This window comes from Dendropsophus ebraccatus, chromosome 2 (assembly GCF_027789765.1).
Source record: "Dendropsophus ebraccatus isolate aDenEbr1 chromosome 2, aDenEbr1.pat, whole genome shotgun sequence".
Taxonomy (NCBI): Eukaryota; Metazoa; Chordata; class Amphibia; order Anura; family Hylidae; genus Dendropsophus; species Dendropsophus ebraccatus.
In genome coordinates, this window is record NC_091455.1 from 172,253,586 (window position 1) to 172,271,554 (window position 17,969).

The 17,969-nt window shown below is 39.9% G+C and overlaps 1 protein-coding gene across 6 annotated transcripts in view; it reads right to left on the reverse strand.

The window, feature by feature from the left end:
• Positions 1–17,969, reverse strand: part of CREB5 (cAMP responsive element binding protein 5) — a 382,280-nt gene that overhangs the window by 70,948 nt on the left and 293,363 nt on the right. For 5 of the 6 annotated variants that reach the window (XM_069958736.1, XM_069958733.1, XM_069958738.1 and 2 more), the window contains one exon: positions 16,525–16,635. The exons of the other annotated variant lie outside the window; for it this stretch is intronic. In XM_069958736.1, the coding sequence (XP_069814837.1) occupies positions 16,525–16,635 (111 nt within the window). The remainder of the gene's footprint in view (positions 1–16,524; positions 16,636–17,969) is intronic. 6 annotated transcript variants of the gene reach the window in all.

A 17,969-nucleotide genomic window follows, 5' to 3' on the forward strand; every position in this document is an offset into this window, starting at 1 on the left:
CTTGGATAGATTTCTTGCAATTTATAGATTTCTTGCATGGGTTGCAGTTGCGGCTACTTCTGTGTTGAATTGCAATCCTATTCGCTGCAGTGTGACGCAGTGATCTTTCATCATGCAATCCCTCCTACGGACAAAATTACTGGGTAGCCCTAGCCTAAGTGTCTATCTAGTTATCAGGACTATCACAGGGGAGATTAAAGGGGTACTCCACCGAAAATCTTTTTCTTTCAAATCAACTTGTTTCAGAAAATTATATGGATATGTAATTTACTTCTATTTAAAAATCTCCAGTCTTCCAGTGCTTATCAGCTGCTGTATGTCCTGCAGGAAGTGGGGTTTTCTCCCCAGTCTGACACAGTGCTCTCTGCTGCCACCTCTGTCCATGTCAGGGACTGTTCAGTGCAGGAGAGGTTTTCTATGGGGATTTTCTCCTGCTCTGGACAGTTCCTGACATGGACAGAAGTGGCAGCAGAAAGCACTGTGTCAGACTGGGGAGAATACACCACTTCCTGCAGGACAAACAGCTAATATGTACTTAAAGACTGGAGAATTTTAAATAGGAGTAAATTACAAATCTACATAACTTTCTGAAACCAGTTGATTTGAAAAAAAAAGATTTTCGCTGGATAACCCCTTTAAGCATTATGCAGTTATTGACAAGATCTATGGGCTATTGTAATAAAGTATGTATACATTGGGTCCTTTAGATTATACAACTAAACATGCTCTATTCGGTAGACACATCTTGTAAATGGATTGGCCATTAGACAGGCTACTATAAAGGACTCTTTTCCAAAGAATATGTTTGTGATACTATGGAACAAGTAGGTGTCACAGTTGTCACAGTTCTTACCTAGTGTTGGCCCTTTCAGCAAGCTTAGCGCACATGAGCTGATATGCCAGACCAGAATGGTGCTGCATCAGTTGTACGGGACTAAACTTTTTTTTGTCAAAAATTTGCTGAGTGAGTGCACATGAGCTCATGTTCCATTTTACATTTACTTGGGTTATTTTCTCTCTCTTCTTAGACACATTCAGTATAGGTAGTTGATGTTGAATGAATATTTGCTTTACCAATGTTAGACAAACAGCTATCTCCAAATTCTGCCAAAAAATGATGTCATGTGTGATTTCCCAGCCAGATTCTTGTCCAAATGGAATGTTCTTCAGAAATATGTAAAAGTGTTTCTCTTGTGAAAAATCTGGCACGTGCACTGAGCACCTCTTCAGCTCGTGGTGGGGAATATGGTACCCGTAGCAACCCGATAAACACTGTAACCCCAAGCTGCTCATAGCTGACCTTAATCTCATACTTGTTATCGCTTAACATCTTGCTTATGTAATACATGTTTGGTTGCCATAATAGTGACAACTCTGCAAACTTATTTCAGTGATGATTACACCCATGTCTAGGTTCACGGTAAGGGCTGCTACAAGCGATCAGTTACTCAGCCAGGACGTTATTTACTACATGGAAATCGCTGAGTGTTAAGGTGATGATATCTTTTCTCAATTGCCATTCTAGGCTGACGGTACGATCTGCAATGTTACAAGTGATACTGTATTACAGGTTAATTCCAGTGTATATGTAAAAAAACAAAAAAAAAACATCACTACCTTAAACTATAGAGGAGATTTATCAAACATGGTGTAAAGTGAAACTGGCTCAGTTGCCCCTAGCAACCAATCAGATTCCACCTTTCATTTTGCAAAGAGTCTGTGAGGAATGAAAAGTGGAATATGATTGGTTGCTATCGGCAACTGAGCCAGTGTCACTTTACACCATGTTTGATAAATCTCCCCCTATGTCCCTTTAATTTAGAGGATTGTTATCAGACATGTTGAAATGGTTAAGTGAAGATAACATCTAGCTGTCCTTATTAGTCTTGTAACCATCAAAACTGATTACAATGGTGCTAAGACTGATCCATCCAATTAACCCAGATAGGCCAGTGGCAACGATAGGCTGGCACCTGACCCCACCAGTCTAACCAGATTGATAGAATTCTAGTACCATATCAGGCTATGTTCACACTATGTATGTTTTCGTCTAACTACGGCTGTTGCTGCTGATTAAGAAAACATACGTGCCATTGCCGCCTATGAAATCTCTGCTGGAGCGTATACACATAGTATACGCTCCGGCTGGGATTCCATCCGACTGCAGAAAACTGACATGTCATTGAATGGCGGCCGCAGAAAACTCTGTCAGTGCACACTATGGAGCAGGCAGCTCCAGAGGCTCGCTCCATAGTGCGCAGTGGGGAGTTCTGATGTGGGCACGCACGGATGCGCCCGTATCAGAACTCTGCGGTGCAAAGATCATCTTTTCAGAGACCGGCCGTTGTGTGAACATAGCCTCAATCTGCATCTTTTCAGTCACTTGATCGAGCCATTTAGAAACTAAGAAAACAAATTGAGATTTTCTCCACCACTGACAAAGGGCTCAAGCCAATTTAAACATGGTCTAACATATAGCCGAAATAGTTTTAAAAATGTGCCAGATTTTCAAACAGCCTGAACCACTGTTAACAAATCTGGCACACTGGGTCTAGTCAAAGTTAGAACTAGTTTTTAGGTCCTTCTGTGTTTGTCTATGTGTGGGCATCTGGTGATTGTACTGGAAATGAAGCATTTTGAATGCTCTGATAACATATTGTGAGTATTAAATTGGTTTCATGAGAAATTTAAATCCTGTAGGCTGAGTTCACACTAACGTTTTTCTTATTTGCTAACGGATCCGTCCATATTAAATTGAACAGATAAGCATAAACTGAAGAGCAGAGTGATGCAAACTGATTGCAAAATGTTCACTTTTTCCATTGTCCGTTTGCATTTTGGCATTAAAAAACTGACTTTTGTCCATCAGTTTGCATCAGTCAGCAAATTTGTTTTCTTTTCTTCTTTGCGCATGCAAAAAAAAACTGATGAAAACTGTTAACTTGCAAACATATGTAAATGAAAATACCTTCCGTCCTCATTGACTATAATGTAAAAAAAAGCAGAAGTGCACTTTCCGTTCGTGTTCCGTTTTTTCAAATGAAGAAAAAAAAGCTGCATGCAGGATTTTTTTCCCATTCACAAGAACGGAACACTAATGAAATACATGCAAACGGAGCACAACTATGACAAATGGAGCACAATAAAAATACATAGAAATTAATGGGGTGTTGAAAAATGTCAGATTCCGCTTATGTTGTTTAAAAAACCGAACAGCTATATGGAACTGGGGCGGAGAGAATAACGCAAGTGTGAACCTAGCTGGGATTCCAGTGTAGCGAACCCATCCATGACATAGTGGTGGAGGGGGAGCAGCTTCAGTACCCTTCTAATGAGGATAGAAGGAATCTATTAGACTAAGGCTATGTTCACACTATGTAAGTTCCGTAGGAATCACGGCCGTTGTTGCTGATTTGCAACAACAGCCGTGATTACTACGGAACTTACGTAGTGCTGCTGTCTATGGAATCTGGCACCGCAAAAAACTGACATGTTAGTTTTCTGCGGCTGCTATTCACTGAATAGCGGCCGCAGAAAACCTGTCAGTGCACACAATTGTGTGCAGTAGCGAATTGGCCAAGAGTGAAGATCATTTGGCCAGTACTGCAGTACCGGCTGGGATAATCTTCTCTGACACCAGCCAGATCACGGAACGGCCGTTGTCTTACACCATGTGAACATGGCCTAAAAGTACATACTAGTCATTTAGATGTTTCTTTTTTTTAAACGTCCAGAGAGGCCAACCCCTTTGACTACACTGAAGGGAAGGGAATGGATAACACATCTGTGCATACTTTACCAGCTTCTTCATATTGTTAAGTTAATTCATTCCATTCCTTAAACCCAACTGGACCCCACCACGGTAAACTAGCCGAAAGAGTTTACTGATTCTGTACTTTGCATGTACCAGTATGCATTCATTTCTGTTATATTTCCTGACATGGTCAAAGTATGTACATTGTTTTCTTCATGGCCTGAATTTTTCACACCAAATCCAGGATCTGAGCCAAAAATGACAAGAATTTAAGCACGGACCGGATCAGCATTAATACTCCGGCTTTAGAGGAAAGAATATCAAACTTACCCTGACATTAGGGCACACAGTGTAAGGTCAGAGATAATGTTATTCTTACAAACAGCTGCTAAATTGAAGCAAAGTTCCTTCTCCTCACTATCTATACTGATCTTTCCATGATAAACACAGACACTAATTTTATGCCTGTGTATTTTTTATCATTTAAAGGCTTGTTATTCACAGTGACGCTATACTTACCTGAGACTGAAAACAAAAAGCATCTCTGAGGATCCATTCCCCTGAAACACACATACTATAACAAACAGTTTCTGTCTATCACAGAGTAAGTGTGATTGTGAATAGTAACAAAAGGCTGGTACACTACTAGTGAATACTAACAAAAGACTGGTACACTACTAGTGAATACTAACAAAAGACTGGTACATTACTAGTGAATACTAACTACAGATAGGTGTGTGGTGTACCCCCAGTGTGATGTTATATCGGAGGATCGGACGGTCACTGGCTCGGTGTTGTAGTGTGACACCACTCCGGTGGTGGATGGCCGATATACAGCCAGACCTTGGGATGTTGTCACGTGACGTCAAAGCCTGGTGGGCACACAGGTGTGATGGCATGGCTGCTTTAATTTAACAAGGCCAGTTGTACCCTTTGTACCCTATTCCCCTGTGGTCAGTGTCCTGTCGGGTTGCTACGGGGTCCCTTGGGATGATATCACGGATGGCCAGAGTGGTGTAGTGACCCTCCTGGATGATAGGACCCGCCACCCACAGAAAGGGGAAATGTCCCAAGGTTGCGGTGTGTGCTGTGTCGGTTGGTTGCGAATAATCACAGAGTCTTTGGAATATAGTTGAGCCGGTTTACTATTTGTAAATGTGCAGCAGGTAATACTGGTTCAACAGTATGAGGTTTTCTTGGATAAAGCAGTTGAAGCACACTTGACAAAGTTCCCAATAATTCCTTGACAATATAACGACCAGATCTGTAGTAGAAGTGCAGTGTAGGATATAATTGTGTTGGCTGAGTTGTACTGAGTGATACAGGAGTAGCAAAGATGAGGATGCTGTGAGAGCCTCAACCCATGTAGTACTGTGCTCTTCCGGGATGTTGGTGGATGAGGTAGAATACTTTAGAAGAAGAAGAAGAAGAAAAATAAGAAGAACACCTGTGCCCGTGTATTGACGTTAAGTTTTAGTCTTCACACCACATTATGCCCACTAGACTCGGCTGAACCTTCCTATGGGTGACACAGGCCCCAGACCTTGTTACCTGGGATGGGCAGAATTCTGAGGGTTGTCTGCTGACACCCACGCTGCGAGATAGAGTTCATAGGCTACTGCAACTTTGCTCCACCCAGATCAGTTCTTGGTTCTTTGGCTCTAATGGATACTATCCTGCTCTGTGACACTCCTTGTCCTTGGCATGGGTTGAGGTTGTCTCTGGCTTGTCCTCTCCTAAGAGGGGTTTAACAGTGCATAGTGCTGTGTAGTGTTACTTATACGTAAGTTGTGAAAGACATGCTGTCTTGCATCCTTCCCATACAGTGTGCTAGCTAAGACTGAACTTGGGGTACGGGGACCTGGCAGGGGGCCAGGGCCCAGATAGGATCACTGTGGAGAGCTATCTGGCTCGTGTCCTTCCTCCACAATGTCCAGAACGAAAAAGACCTTGCTCCTCCTCCACTCATGTGACTTACTTTCTCCCAGCATGTAAGGTGCGCTGTGAGTGGGTGAAGAGTGCAACAGAAGAAGGAAGAAGGGAGATGATAGGAAAGAATAAAACAGGAATCCTACTGGTCTACAGATTCTGGTGACACATAGAAAACATTAACCCTTTACAATCCTTCAGCTGTGCAGTTTCTATACACATATACATTATACAGTGGCATCTAGTGGCAAACTTTAGTACTGCCTTCATCACCATAACAACAGGATAAGTACAGACTTTTGTGAAGGGTGTATATAATCATAACACCTGTGGTAGGACACCACAGGTGCACTACTAGTTATTACTAACTACAGATAGGTGCACTGCTCGTGAATACTAACAACAGACAGGCACACTACTGGTGAATACTAACAACACATAGGTGCACTACTAGTGAATATTAACTACAGATAGGCGTACTACTGGTGAATACTAACTACAGATAGGTGCACTACTGGTAAATACTAACAACAGATAGGCGCACTACTGGTGAATACTAACAACAGATAGGTGCACTACTGGTGAATACTAACAACAGATAGGTGCACTATTAGTGAATATCAACAACAGATAGGTGCACTACTGGTGAATATTAACAACAGATAGGCGCACTACTGGTGAATACTAACAACAGATGATTTTTCACCTGATGACTTTTTCACCTGATGCATGATATTGTGAACCATACTAAACAGCAATGTAATAAGATTTTTGTTTGTATGTTGATCCAGAGGAAGGCAAAAAGAAAAGTAAAGGCCAATGTTGCCTAACTTGAGGGGAAAAAAATGTCAGAATAAATCCTGGAACCAATAAACCTTCAGAATCTAACTACTATATCTAGTAATGCTGTTATTCCCCAATAGGTCATCCAAGCCCCTTCTGAACTTTTTTACTGAGTTCATCCTGACAATGTTTTCTGGAAGATAGTTCCATAGACTCATTGCTCTTACCGTAAAGAATCCTCTTTTACATTGGTGTAGGAACCTGCTTTCCTAGACATAGAGGATGTTATATATTTACTCCTAGGTATAAATAGATTATAAGAGAGGTCTTTATATTGACCTTTGATATATTTGTACATAGTTATTAGGTTGCCCCTCAGTTGGCTTCTTCTATATGAAATGACCCTAATTTTTATAATATTTCTGTGTATTGTAATCCTCCCATTTATTACTCTGGTTGTGTGTCTTTTACCCGACTCAAGTTCCTCTATGTCTTCCTTGTGCATCATTGCCCAAACCTTTATCAAGGGATTTGCGCCTATTTTTAGGTAAATAATGAGATTTTTCACCAATTTTTGGTCTAAGTTCTTTTTATGAACCAGCATTCAACGGGTGAATATTTTTTAGATGCATTTTTTTTATCTGTCTGTTTTGAGTATTCACCCAAGAGTTCACATAATCCGGGGTTAGAGCTCAATTTATCATTTGCGACTTTTAAGAAAGTTCCACAAATTTGTGCAGGCCGACGTCTGGTCAGTACCAGGTTAACTTGTTTGCGCTGTTTTTTTTTACATTTTGTAACAATTTTGGTACTGTTTTGTTTTGTTTTTTACTTAGATGCATTTTCTATGGCAGTGCAAAATTTTAATAAATCAGTTGCACGGTATTGGAACAAGACATTCGGCAGCAATCATAGGAATGAGTAATAGACATAGGGAGCCACATGGATGCCATTGATATGGGGATTTAATTACCTTTATTGTCACATGTAATTTTATGTCATTATACATGGAATGGGTTGGGTTAGTTTTGGTATGTAGTCAGAATTTATTTTATCCTGGTTCTATATATCTGTTTTTAGTTTATATATAATTCTTCTACTCTTGTGTGAGTAGTGTACGCTTCTTTTTAGTATTTATTATGTAATAAGACAGCTGATGTGTGTAAGAGACGGTTATGTGATACAGTGAAAGCATTGCCCTGTCTGCTTATCTTAAGAAAAACAGGCAAAACTATATAATGGCTAAAAACATATGCAACCTCCACTCCCACAAAACCAGTTAAAATGGGAAAGTTGTGTTCCTAATGTGTTTTCATTCGATATATTTCAGTCAAAAGTCATGGTTTTGCATGGTGTAATTAATGAACAGTTACGGAGCTGAGTGATGATGTGTAAAGTGAGTCTCATTCATTTCGAAGTCTTAGCATGTAGCTGATTCCTTAACTAGACACAAACACCGAGCACGCTTCTGTTTTCTCTCAGCAGAAGGTCTTCGATTCACATTGACGGATATGAAAGAACAGTGTCATGCTGAAATGGAAACGCAATGCAATTTAGGAGGTACAGTGAGTAGAATGAGGACATTGGTCTGGTCATTGGAGAGAATTTTCCAGTCATGGATGTTCCATGTGGCTTTGGATCGGGAACCTGGGGTTGACAGTAAAGGTCATTTAAGAGGCTGGTCCAGCTGAATGTGACATTACTAATAAATCCTATGAATAGTGGAGGCAGCTTTAGCAAGTATAATCTCAGGATGTAAATACATCTGAAACATGTTGGTATTTTATGCCACAAAGTAACAATGAGGTCATATGATAGAGCCATTTTTTTGTTAGAATTAGGCACCACTGAGCCAATGCCCACAGTGCCTCTACACTTTGTTATTTAAAGGGACTGGCCAACTTTATGGGAAGACATTCTGATGAGGATGGTAAGGCACTCATTCATATAATCATGTTCCGATCCTGTTTAGTAGCTCCAACTCCACTGATCCCCTGTCCCTGTGTGTGGACAGGCAGCTCACCCATCCATACATGACTGCCTATGGAAAAGCATCTGAGGTATATGACTCTACCTCTTCCACTGTGCTTCCTGTTTGAGCACAGTTTACTGCTCTGTAGATGTGTATGTCACATGCTCCAGCCATTTATGGAAAGGGGAACAGCCCAGCCGCACACAGGAATGGGGATTGGTAGGAGGAATTGGTAGGGGGAACCATGGGTGCCTCATTGTCCTCATTGGAATGCTTTCCATAAAATTGTTCAAAGGTGGCCAACCCCCTTTAACACAGCTACCACATTTTGCATTTCTTAATGACAAAATGGGGTATTACTCCTTTTTGGTTTCTCCAGACCTCTATTAACCATTTTGTTTATTCCTCTGATGAATAATAAGTGAAGGGTTAAGATAGGGTTGAAAAAAGGGTGAGTGGCAGGAGTAGGGATTGCCCTTTTCTAGGTGGGCACTTCACTAGGGAGAAGGGGAGGTAGTACTCCCATTAGGCATGTTGTAGGATGTTTATAGAGATACATGATTGATGGCCTTCCCTGAACCTATGTTTCCTGGCTCTTATTATAAAGATCTAAAATAGAGAAGGAAAAGAATACAATTTCACAAAGAATTAAAAAAGGAGAGATTTATCAAACCTTGTGTAAAGGGATATTTAACCAATCAAATCATTTATTTAAGCCGGTTATCCAGCGCTACAAAACATGGCTACTTTCCCCCTACTGTTGTCACCAGTTTGGGTGGGGTTTTGAAACTCAGTTCCATTGACGTAAATGGAGCTTAATTGCAAACCGCACCTGAACTGGAGACAACAGTAGGGGAAAAGTGGCCATGTTTTTGTAGCACTGGATAACCCCTTTAAGGTCCCTGAAAAATAAAAGCTAGATATGGTCGACTGCTTCTCTGTTCCTTTGCACAAGGTTTGATAAATCCTCCGTTATATTGTATGTCTACCATTGAGCTAGATGCAACACTAATAAAGCTAAGGTATCTATGCGAGCCTCCATGTTTCTAGTCTATGGTGTTTTCTTTTTTTCTTTTTTTTTGAGTGGGGTATCATATAATAAAAGTTCTATCATAATTGGGGCACTCCTTCTGTGATTAAGTCTGACATCTGTTGGTTTTGATTAGAAATGAGCGATGTGAATCTAACGAATTTCAATTCACAGCAAATTGGGCATTAAATTCACTTTGTAGCCATATTCGCTTAACATGGCGGACGCACTTGTTGGTCTACAGAACTGTCTTTTGGCGGGAGCTCATCTCTAGTTTTGATCAACCACATGGTACCGATCAATTTAACAACAAGGATAGCAGTAGCTATGACATTGGGTACAGAAGAGAATACCAGATTATGACTCCTTTGCATGAATTTTAACAAATATGAAATTACTGTAAATCTGGAAAATAGTTTAATTAATTTCTCCCTTAGCAAGAAAGAAATGGTTGCAGAAAAGAATTTCGGGAAGACCTTAAAAGTGCCTACAATCTAGCTGTATAATTCCTTATTGCCACCCCTTTTCTGTTGTGTCTGAAGAAAGTATGGCCATAAACCAATAACATGCCCTCCTGAGAGTTCTTTACTGAAAGGACTCATTTCAGAAGGCATTGCCATACTAATTACCTCATAAAGTATTTAGCTGTGTGCCCGCTGGGATAGTACTTACTAGTGCTAAAGCTGCTCTCGTATCCAGCTAATCAATTAATGTTCATTATAGGACCTAGAAAGGCCAAGCAGTAATGTGTAGAGGTTATAAATAAAAAAAAAAGGAGTTGGAAAAAAAAGCACAAAGCATGGTTTACAGGGCAACATATTGCCGATTACAGCGTTAATCAGCCTCTGTGTTTATCTGAATCCATTTCTTTTAATGATCCTTTAATCTATTATGTATCCACAAGTGGAGGAAGGCGAAGAAGTGCCCTGACTGCGGCACTGAGGCTATGAGCCTATTCTCAGGACTTTTGCTACTGTCAGTAGCTCACTGGACATATATGACATATTGGGCTAGTTCTAGGTATACATATAAATTTCATTGTGGGCATTCATAGGTAATGGGTAACAGGGAATATCAGGAAGCAATATTGTCAGAATCTGCTGAAATCTGTGGCTAACCATGTACGGGGGCATATATACTATCTAGGGTAAGACTGGCATGGTCACAGAGTATCTTAAGAAAAGGGTAAGACTGGCATGGTCACATACTGGCATAAGAAGAGGGTAAGACTGGCATGGTCACATACTGGCATTCGAAAGGGGTAAGACAGGCATAGTCACATACTGGCATGAGAAAAGAGTGAGACTGGCATGGTCACATACTGGCATGAGAAAAGGGTAAGACAGGCATGATCACATACTGGCATAAGAATAGGGTAAGACAGGCATGGTCACATACTGGCATGAGAAAAGAGTGAGACTGGCATGGTCACATACTGGCATGAGAAAAGGGTAAGACTGGCATGGTCACATAGTGGCATAAGAATAGGGTAAGACTGGCATGGTCACATAGTATCATTAGAAAAGGGTAAGACTGGCATAGTCACATACTGGCATGGGAAAAGGGTAAGACTGGCATGGTCAAATACTGGCATAGGAAAAGGGTAAGACTGGCATGGGAAAAGGGTAAGACTGGCATGGTCAAATACTGGCATAGGAAAAGGGTAAGACTGGCATGGTCACATACTGGCATAGGAAAAGGGTAAGACTGGCATGGTCATATACTGGCATAAGAAGAGGGTAAGACTGGGATAGGCACATACATAATCTAAAATTATATATATATATATATATATTTATTTATACTATATATCAGATTATGCATTATGTATTGGAGGGATCTATATAGCTTGTTTTATTCTATAGGCTTGGCTTTTACATATGTCTGGTTCTATTTTACTCTTACAACATAAGTTTTAGCCTACTCTCTTTAGCTGTTCAAAAAGCTTAAAGTAGGTGGCATTGGGTAACTTTAGTCTTCATCAAAGAGGCCTTTAAGCGTACTTCTTGCTACATTGTGATTAAGAATAAAAATTGAGTGTTAGCATCTGAGTAGTGATTGCTGAAACCAAAGATAACATCTTTAAAATGTTTAACTTAACACTTGATTTTCATTATTGTAGTGCTGCTCAGCTACTTTGTGCCATTCTAATGTAAATGTTATCCTTATAGTGCTTGGACATGCAGTACTATGTATTTATATGCTGTAAAACTGACATTTTAACAGTTTTTATTGCTGGGTTAATAACATGGGTTTCTTAATGTTTCCAAAGGGAAATTCCAAACTACTTAAGTTTGATATTCTTTTATTCTTATTTTTGTTTAACTAATATTTGATCTTGGAATATGTAAAATATAAGAGTTTAGCTTGACTCTGATGTTTCAGCTGTATATGATTGACCTTGGCCCTTCAATAATAATAACTTGTTTCTGATACTTGCATATTTTTTCTTTTTATACATGATCATTTAAAGGGGTACTCCAAATTTTTTTTACATTTTTTTTTAATACATTGCTTTACTAAAGTTATATTGCTTTGTAATTAGAGATTAGTGCACTTGAAAAAAGTTCAGGTTTGTGCGAACCCGAATTTTAAGCAAGTTTGCTCATCTCTGTTTGTAATATAACTTAATTTAAATTTAGATTTCACTTCTGTTGACTGATAGCAGAAAGGGGCGAAACAGGCCTCTCTGCTGCCACCAACATTTGTGTTGGGAACTGCAGGCTATCTAAGCCCTGCAGTTGCCGACCCCCTGCTCTGATCACGTTTTTTATTTAAAGGGAATCTGTTGCTGCAATTCACGTTCCAAGCTGCTGACACTCTTAGAAATCTGTTAGTCCAGGGAACACATGGCTCCTTTCATATTTCTGTCTGTGCTTCCAGAATGTAGAAAAATGCTTTTATATTATAGCATAAAAAGTTAAAGAGGCTTTCCCGAGCTCCTGATGTGCACCAACTTGTAATATCTCCTGACTCCCCTCCTCCCATAACTGAACCTGTTTGAGCTTCCAGGTGTCAATCAGCTGGATATATGAAAGGTAACAAAGGTAATAAAGAGCCGATAGAGAAGTTGGAGAAATTTGGATAGTTCAGTGGATTTGTGGTTGGCTGGCAAGTTATAGAAAAAAAAAACATACCAGACAGTATCTGCCTATACCTTGCCTGTAAATAAAACAATGTGGTTGCAAAAGAGTATTAATAGGGTTTTCCATGAATTTACACAGATCTTGAGAAAGCAGCACTTATTGTTCTACACCTAGGAGTACATCCATGCATGTAACTGTGACTTTGGCTGCTACTACATTTAGGGGCATTATTAGAGTTTTATAGGTCTCTTTCTTATATAAAAGAAAAACAAAAGGTCATCAAACTGTTACTGAACAGTTTACTAAATCCAATGTTATGCTCTGCAGACCATGTATGTGATTACAGTGCAGTTACATCCAGTGACTTACAGGTTTCATATTCTCTGATTGGAGTTATTCACTTTCCCTTTTCTTCTCTATCTGGCCAGTCAAAATTTGCCACATATCGGTTCACTGTTTTAACAGCATCATTTCTACTGTTGTCCCACCTCTAGACAAGCTTCCCCTGAATACTGCCTCAGATGGTAATTCTAGCCCCCTTAGTGCCCCACACAGTAATAATAACCATCTTCTGTAATCACACAATAGCACCCCATTGTGTGCCTTATACAGAAGTCATAACCCCTGTGCCCACAAAGTAAAAACTAACTCCCTATAATAGTGCCCCCAGTAGTGGTGCCCATTGGGCCCCACAAAGTACAAGTGCTTTTTTTGTGCTCTTTTCATAATAATGCTTCTTAACAAAAACATAAATAAAAACAGAGGTGAAGGGGCACAGCAATCTATTAGGCACCTTTACCCAATCACTATGGTGTTCAATGAGGGTCCTGAGCTTCCCCAATCACAACTCTGAACTTGTCACCATGAAGTCTTTAAATAGTTACCCTTTAACCCTTAAATTTGTTTTCATTGCTATGGCATGTAGAGCACAGTTTACTTCCAAAAACAGCTATATTCACTCTACAAAATCATGACTACATCAACAACAGGTGTTTTAACCTAATGATACGAAATGAGCCGACATGGAAATTCAAAAAAACAACAAAAAATAATGGGCTAAAGATAATGGGTAAAGATACATCTATACACTTATGTCATTTAGGAAGGAAACCCCATTTTATTTGTATGACATGAAATAACACCATGCAATTACGACAATTACTATCATTAGTAATAATGGCAATAATAATTTATCAATTAGACAACCACATGTGTTGGAGGCGACATTTGATTTCTATGACAATACAAAAATATTTCTCCCTGGCTTGCTGTGAATAGAATACGGCAAATATTATGCACATCTGTTTATGACATCTTTCCCGAGTAGCTACACTTGTGCGCTCGACACAAAAGGTCCCGTACGTTAACGTTCCAAACTTATTGCCGCTCGTTGATTGCTGCTGACAACCTTTCAACAATCCCTCAGTATACAAATACAGCCATGGTAACACAACTACTTGCTTTACTCCCAATCTCTGCTCTATGCCTCTCAAAAACAAAACAATTTCAATTCTCAAAATTAAAATCAAATGGGATGGGATCATTTTCCAAATGTTCTTATTAAGCCGCGTTTCAGTCTTTGTGCAGGATCATTTCAAAGGATTTGAGAATTTAATATTATGTGTAAAACGCTGATTTCCTGTTCTAGCTGTAGCAACTGCCATGAAAAAAAATGAAATGCGGAGTGAATGGAATTATTATTGTATTCATAGTATTGTTCTAAAAATAATATGCCTGCATTCAATACATTCGTTGTCTCATTTGTACATACACTATGACTAATATACTTTGTTGATGTGATGCCATAATACAGATGTATTTTTAATGTAGTCCATAACAGTTTTTTTATTTTGCTAAAAAGGAACTTTACGGAACCCAATGCATACAGCCAAAATCATATGTATAAATAAATATACAGTTAGCTCCACCTAGTGGTGACAGCCTATGCTAGATTTACACCATTTATCCAGCCAGAAAACCAGAGCTTCCATAACTGATCAGTCATAACATTAAAGGGGTTATCCAGCGCTACAAAAACATGGCCACTTTTGCACCACTCTTGTCTCCAGATTGGGTGGGCTTTGAAACTCAGTTGCATTGAAATAAATGGAGCTAAATTGAAAATCACACCTTAACTGGAGGCAAGAGTGGGGCAAAAGTGGCCATGTTTTTGTAGCGCTGGATAACCCCTTTAAAACCACTGAACTACTCGACTGGACTATACAAATGTCTATGGAGCCCATCCTGCAGCAAACAGAGAAACAGGGAGAGATGCTCTTAGCCGAGCGCTTCTCCTGGCTTGTTCTAGTGATTGTGGGGGTCTGACCAGCCAGACCTGACTAATTAAAACTGTCAAACATTTTTTTCAAATAACAAGGGCGCTTTCAGTACAATCCCTTACTGCAAGGTATTCCCTAATAGCAGTGGCCTCTTTGAGTAGGGTACATTCCCTGACAAATTCTCGAGGAATGTGATTAAAGGGGTACTCCAGCGTGGGGGCACTTTTGCCCTGAGATCGGGGACGAGGTGGCAGAGGGAAAAGACGTCCACTCACCTCCCCGGTTCCAGCGGCAGGTCCTGCATCGCGGCGCTCCGGTGCCTGGTTCCCGGGATCCCGCCTCCTTCACTGAGTGGCTGAGCGGACCTGAGACGTCACGTCTCGGGCCCGCGTCAGACACCCGGAAGCGGCCGGGAACCGGGCACCGGAGTGCAGCGATGCGGGACCCGCCGCTGGAACCGGGGAGGTGAGTGGACGTCTTTTCCCTCGGCCCCGGTCCCAGTGCAAAAGTGCACCCATGCTGGAGTACCACTTTAAGATCATCACAAAAAATTTGGTCTTGGCATGACCTCCAAATTCCCCAGATCTCAATGCTATTGGTGGAGTGGTGGGATGTTCTGAAAAAGTCTTATCCATTAAGCACCTCACACAAATTAAAGGACTCGAGGAATTTCTAAGGATCTAACCGCTTCTTCTTGTCAGATACCACAGGACACCTTCAGAGTTCTTGTGGAGTCCATGCTATAATGGGACAGAGTTACTTTGGTGTCAAGAGGTGGGGGGTACACAATATTGGGCAGATGGTTTTATTGCCATGGCCAATCAGTATATTATGATAATAAGAACACACATATCTTACCTAAAATGGTATAGCGGGCATTAACTCTACTAAAGTCTCTATACGTTTGGCAGACAGAAGCAGTGGACTGATTTTGTGAGTGTCTCTATCGGATACTAAGATTTATTTTTTTGCATGCCCTTGAAGACATCTTACCATGCAAGTCAATATATCCATCTAGTAGACCATGACTTGCGTATCTTCTATTTAGATAAACAATATAGACAGATCTGATTTCATCACTTGAAGCTTCTATTTAGCTTTAATGGAGTAATGCTTGGTGGGAAGGTACAGCAGATAGTCATAAACACTGAGACACTGACTTACATGGTAAATCCCATGTTAGAGTCTGTTTATTTTCCTTCTCCCTTAGGAAGAGTAGGTTTCCAGTGAGACATGCCTACCTGCAATGCCAATGCCAGGCGTACCCTTAATAGGGAACATCTAGATCTAAGAGGAAGTCGCTCAATAAGATTCAACTGCAGACTGTGCTTTATTCTGTGAATAGGATTCTGGTCATAGCTATCTACCCACAGAGCTAATCTACAGACTATGTAGACTCTTCACTAGCAAATATGATACAGCTTTGTAAGTTCTATTCACACCTCCATTATTTTGTCAGCTGTTTTACTAGGCCAGATGAATTACATAAAGATGAATTATGGAATTGATTCCATTGGCGACAATGAAACTAGCAGCAGTGATCTATAGGACTGTGCAATAAAAGTCCCATCAATGTGACGTGGGTTGGACGTTTTTCTACCCAAGAATAGTATACAGTATTATTGGAATCATCAGTCTACATTTCACATATTCTAATCTGTAGTAATGGAAACAGCTTTGCATTTTCTTACCATTTTGGCATCAGAGTGCATTGGAGGGACTTGAGGTGAAGCACAAGGGTTGCTTAGGTTGGGACCCTGCATGCCCATGATATTGGAGTTCATTGACATCTGTCTTTCCATCTGTGTGGGATATGAGAAAAACTGTGACATACACCCACTGAATCCACAATAAGACAGCGTCAGGTACACAGACCCCTATACATATTTGGATGTCTAATCAAAATAAAACCCAAATTCTCTGAATGTTAGCTACTCTACGGCTTCTCAGGTCATAGCTATTTGGCATTGCAGGGAAAGGCAGGTGACACTAGCTTGATATACTTTTTACTTCCTGTGATGATTCTAATATTGTACAGTTTGCCATATGAGTTTTATATGCAAATAATTTATTTAGTATAAATTGCACCCATTGAGCAAATGGAGCTAGTTGCTAGAATTTTGTGAACTGGTGAATGAATATCAGGATTGTAGCACCCAAGGTAGTTGCTCCTTTCCTTTAAATTGCAATTTAATTGAAATCTACTTTATTTTCTTCCTTGCAATTTACTTAATTACATAGTAAATCTGGCTTGGTTTAAAGGCTATGGACGCCCTGGCACTGATTTCTATTACTTTTAATTTGCTTTCAATATGCAAATGAAGCAACTTTCTAAGTAGTCTTTATTAAAGATTTCCTACTGTTTAGCTGTTACTAAGTAACTAAGGTGTAGAGCAACCAAAAGGTGCAAATAGATTTATCAAACATGGTGTAAAGTGGAATAGGCTCAGTTGCCCCTGGCAACCAATCAGATTCCACCTTTTATTATCCAAAGAATCTGTGAGGAATAAAAAGTGGAATCTGATTGGTTGCTAGAGGCAACTGAGCCAGTTCTACTTTACACCATGTTTGATAAATCTCCCCCGTCATCTCTAAAAAAAACATTTAAGCACTACTATTGTAAATAGTAGTATAACAGCTATTTCTCTATTATACATAACAAACACTCAGTTCATTCATAACCTTTACTAAGGAATCTAAAAAAAAAAGTCTACTATACTAGGCACAATTTGGAAAAAACTTTTTTGAGGATAAGTCTTTGTGTTACCTTAACTAGAATAATTCACAAGATTTAATGACTCTTTACAGATATTCTTCACAGTGATATAGCTGCAACACAATCTATAGTCTAAAAGTAGCCATGCGGATACGATCACTGTCACATGAACATTCGTCCAACAGCTATATTTACCGATACCTCCTCAACACTAAGCTTAGCTGTGTTGTGAATGGGGAGAGACTCATCTGGCTGTGGCTTTTATCCAATAACCAAAGGATCAGGCAATTTAAGTTCAACACTCACAATCCTTGTCTCTAACTTCATCAGTTGAGCAGGTGGGTTTGGATAATTTTTCTCTAATGTGTATGGAGACCTTAACAATTAACATCTACTGAACTGGTTTACTGGTTGCCATTA